The sequence below is a fragment of the Papaver somniferum genome, chromosome 11 (assembly GCF_003573695.1).
Source record: "Papaver somniferum cultivar HN1 chromosome 11, ASM357369v1, whole genome shotgun sequence".
NCBI lineage: Eukaryota > Viridiplantae > Streptophyta > Magnoliopsida > Ranunculales > Papaveraceae > Papaver > Papaver somniferum.
This window is the reverse complement of record NC_039368.1, coordinates 50,430,237-50,434,137: the sequence shown is the minus strand read 5'-3', so window position 1 is coordinate 50,434,137 and position 3,901 is coordinate 50,430,237. Positions and strand designations below refer to the sequence as shown.

Sequence of the window (3,901 nt, the reverse complement as noted above, 5' to 3'; positions counted from 1 at the left end):
TATGAGATAAGATTGTTTCTAGTGATAATATCAAAAGCATGAATTACCTACTAGTGTCAATTTCTACATACGGGTGCTTAAAAAAGTCCCATCATCAGTACCCAACAAATACGTATCTATAATCATATATGTACTAGAGCTTCACCCAGCTGAACTCTAGATATTTTATATATATATATATATATATAAATATGTATTAATTCCTGACTAGACATCAAAATTATAGATTCGTACTTTTACATCATATTCCGCAAGAGAATTGAGAATGCGTATCCTGCTAATGGCCATACTGGCCTTCAATATGCCTGCACGATTTTAGAGCTTCACCCAGCTGAACTCTCATTATTTTATGTACGACCATATGAATTGTCATGCATTGATCAGTCTACACTGATGCTGCAATTATAAATATTCAGAATAAGCTACTAAGCTATTATGAATTACCAATAGCATAATATTTGGAATATTACTTTGAGTCGCAGAATTTCCACGGTTGAATTCCTCGAATATGTTCCGTATGTTACAAACGAAGTGCTAGCGCCAACATGTCCGCGCTTCATATCCAGGACGTGGCCATTAACTCCCTAGCTAGCCAGGCCACGAATTCCTTATCTTTTAACATGGCCATGTTTTTGTCCACGACATTCCCTTCCCTAGATATCCAACTAACTAATCAGACCATGGCTTCCTTGTCTTCCTATCTAGCCAACTAGCTAATCAGGCCATGGCCTCCTTGTCTTCCTAGCTAGCCAACTAGCTAATCAAGATACAACCTCCTTGCCTTCCGGCTATGGACTCTCTGTTTCTTAGTTTGGCCTGGTCCACGACTACCTTGCCTCTTAGTCACGACCTCCCTGTCTACCGTCCTGGCTAACCATGGCCACTGCCTCCCTGTCTACCGGCCTGGCTAACCATGGCCACGACCTCCCTGGCCCCTGGCCTATCCATATGTCCACGACCATCTTGTTTCTTGGACTAGCCTAGCTGGCCATGAATACCTTGCTCTCGGCCTAGCCTAGTCACGACCTCCTTGCTAGCGGCCTAACCTAGCATCTAACTAGCCGTGGCCTCTTTATCTTTCGGCCTAGCTTGTCTCTCGACCTACTATTCCCGTGGCCACAACCACGAACCAACGTATCCAAAGCTTCATAAGAACCATGTACATGCCGACTCGGCTAGCTATCGACTAGGTCGCGCCTCGTGTCACGACTTAGGACTAGTCGTTAGCCTGGTATCCACATCTTGGTGTATTATTATGGTTAGATGGCATCTTATGGGAAACTCGTTAGTCACACATGCTCTTGGATCAAGTTGTCTCTTCAAGCTATGCCGACAAAGTCTCGCTAGCTTAGGCTATTACTCAGCCAAGTATCGTGACAATATAGACAAGACTAGAAATGAGTCCATGATTCTACTAATTTCGATAAGAAATCAAAACACGTTACATGGAGGAATTATTCATGGGTATTAGTATGGTGTTTTACAACGACGTGCGGCATGGCAACACCCCATGATAAGGAAGTTACAAGTAATGGAAACAGTTGAGAGCGGTTAAAGAAAGTGGCTAAGTAATGGAATGATGGTTTACGGTTTCCAGAAACTTCCCAAACATAATGGGCGTAACCATACCATTATCCTACTATCCCCATCTCTCCACAACCTCCACTACTTACGAGGAAACAGTGAGTGTTCCCTACAACTATTAATAGACTACCTTGTCTATTCAGAAGACTGAACAAGCTTATCATTCCCAAGCTCTTCTTCTTCATAGTTCAATAACCTCACACCCAATTCAATCACCACTGATTTACTCAACTTTCTTTGCTTTCCCTCCCTTAAGATCAACCTATTTTCTCTCTTTGTAACTGAAGCAAAACATGAACGACCAACTTCTTGGTTTAGGCTCGATTTGTATGATTTTGATTTTCGAACCTAAAGAAAGTACTTTGAAAGTACATTGTTTTACCTAGGAGCGATTTTTAGGTATTAACAGTAGCCTAAGTATCAGTTTGTGTTAGAGTGTTAGTTTTTTTAAGTTAGAGTTTGTAACGCGTTTTCCCCTGTAACTTTTCTTTCAGTTTTTTGTTTTTGTAACTTTGCTTTTTAAGTTCTCAATTGAAGACTCGACTCAAAAGATTCACCATGAATCAAGAAGAAAAACAAGGAGATGAACAAGTAATGTTCGGGCTTCACATCTCAGCAACTGGGTTTATGTTCATGGTTAGCACATCAGATCAATTGCATAGAAAACCACCACCAACAACAATGTTCCCCTGGACATTTTTATGTCCATCAAAAATACAACTTTTCTTGTGAAAAGCATTTGTTGAAGACCTACAGATCCTCGACAACGTACACCATATCCACCTTACCATTCCCAACAGCTACCCCCAGTGCAATTATGATCCAGAGACTTCTTATCACCGTCCACTTCTCTATGTTGAATATTTATGTACTGATCCAATTATTATCCACTTCTCCATGCTGAAGATTCCTGTATTGATCCAATTGTTATCCACTTCTCCATGCCGAAGATTCCTGTATTGATCCAATTGTTATCGATAAATATCAGGATATTTCATGTCCTAATGTAATGACTCTTTAGAAGGTTAATAAAATATCGTGTTTTAAAATAAAATAAAATAAATAAATAAGCAGTCTCCGGATGAGATTCTAATTTCTTTATCTAATTTTATTCAGAATAGAAATAAATAAATAAAATAAAACTACATATTTATTTTTTTTGCTTAATAATAATTTGTATTGATTTCAAAAATGGGTTACAAAATTTGTTCAAAAATAAAGCAAAACAGAAAAGGAGAGCTTACGGGCAAGCAATCCATTTTCATTTCAACTAAACCCATAATATGTAATATCAGGGTTTTCCATTTGAATCATAAAAGAAGGTCTACTTAGGAAGATTTTATTTTCACCTCTAGCTAATAGAGCACCCATTTTTGCAAGACCATCTGCAGAGAAATTGATTTCTCTGTAACTATGGATGAATTGGCAGCTTATCAGTACTTCCACTATTTTGTTCCACCTTGTCTGCACATACCAAGGGATTTTATCTGCTGAAAAAGAACTTATGACTGCTTGGGAATCTGTTCTGATGCATAACTTGAAGAACCCTTTGCTTATAGCCCATTCACAATCATTTATAACTGCAAAAACTTCTGCCATGAAATTTGTTGCAATCCCCATTCCACCTGCAACAACAATTAGGACAACACCATTTGAATTTCTTCCCACAAAACCATATCCAGCCTCTCTAGTATTGTTTCTAGAATCTCCATCACAATATAATAATATTTGATCACCTATGGGAAAAGTAAATAAGCATTCTTGAATCTTGATATGTTTCACTTTCCAGCATTTCATACCAAAGGTTTTTAAGATTTGAAGATCCTCCACTGTGTTCCACATATAGCCCTTAATTATGACTTTATATTCCTTAGTATGTTGCATTATTCTCTGCTTTAGTGCTACTGCATTTGGTTGTATATCATCAAACACTGCTTTATTTCTCATAAAACATAATTCTTTCATAGTAATGAAAGCGGCAGTTCTCCAGATTTCTTTAACAACCGGGCTTTTGGATTTTGATTGGTTAAATATTTCATCAATTGATAAAGGGTTGAAGAAATAAAACATACCCCCCAACCATTGCCAAATCCTCTCATTGAAATTACAATACCACAAGATATGTTATGTAGTTTTTTCAGATTGTTTACAAAATGGACATCTTGATGCAAGTTTGAACCCCTTCTTCTTCATGTTATCATCTGTGTTCCAAACTCCTCTGAGTATCTTCCACAAGTTACTTGAAATACTTGGATGAAATATGTTTCTCCATATCTTTTTTGTCCAATGTATTTCAGGAAATTTCTTTCTTATACAA

General features: G+C 37.7%; 1 protein-coding gene across 1 annotated transcript; it reads right to left on the bottom strand.

The window, feature by feature from the left end:
* Positions 1-2,850: 2,850 nt before the first annotated feature.
* LOC113324408 lies at positions 2,851-3,549 on the bottom strand. Its single transcript, XM_026572727.1, has one exon. It carries the CDS (start codon positions 3,547-3,549, stop codon positions 2,851-2,853), a length of 699 nt encoding a protein of 232 aa, XP_026428512.1.
* Between the last annotated feature and the right edge of the window lie 352 nt (positions 3,550-3,901).

Bases quoted from the DNA above. Each gene is read 5' to 3' on its own strand.
- LOC113324408 (XM_026572727.1), bottom strand. From the start codon at position 3,549: ATGAAAGAATTATGTTTTATGAGAAATAAAGCAGTGTTTGATGATATA.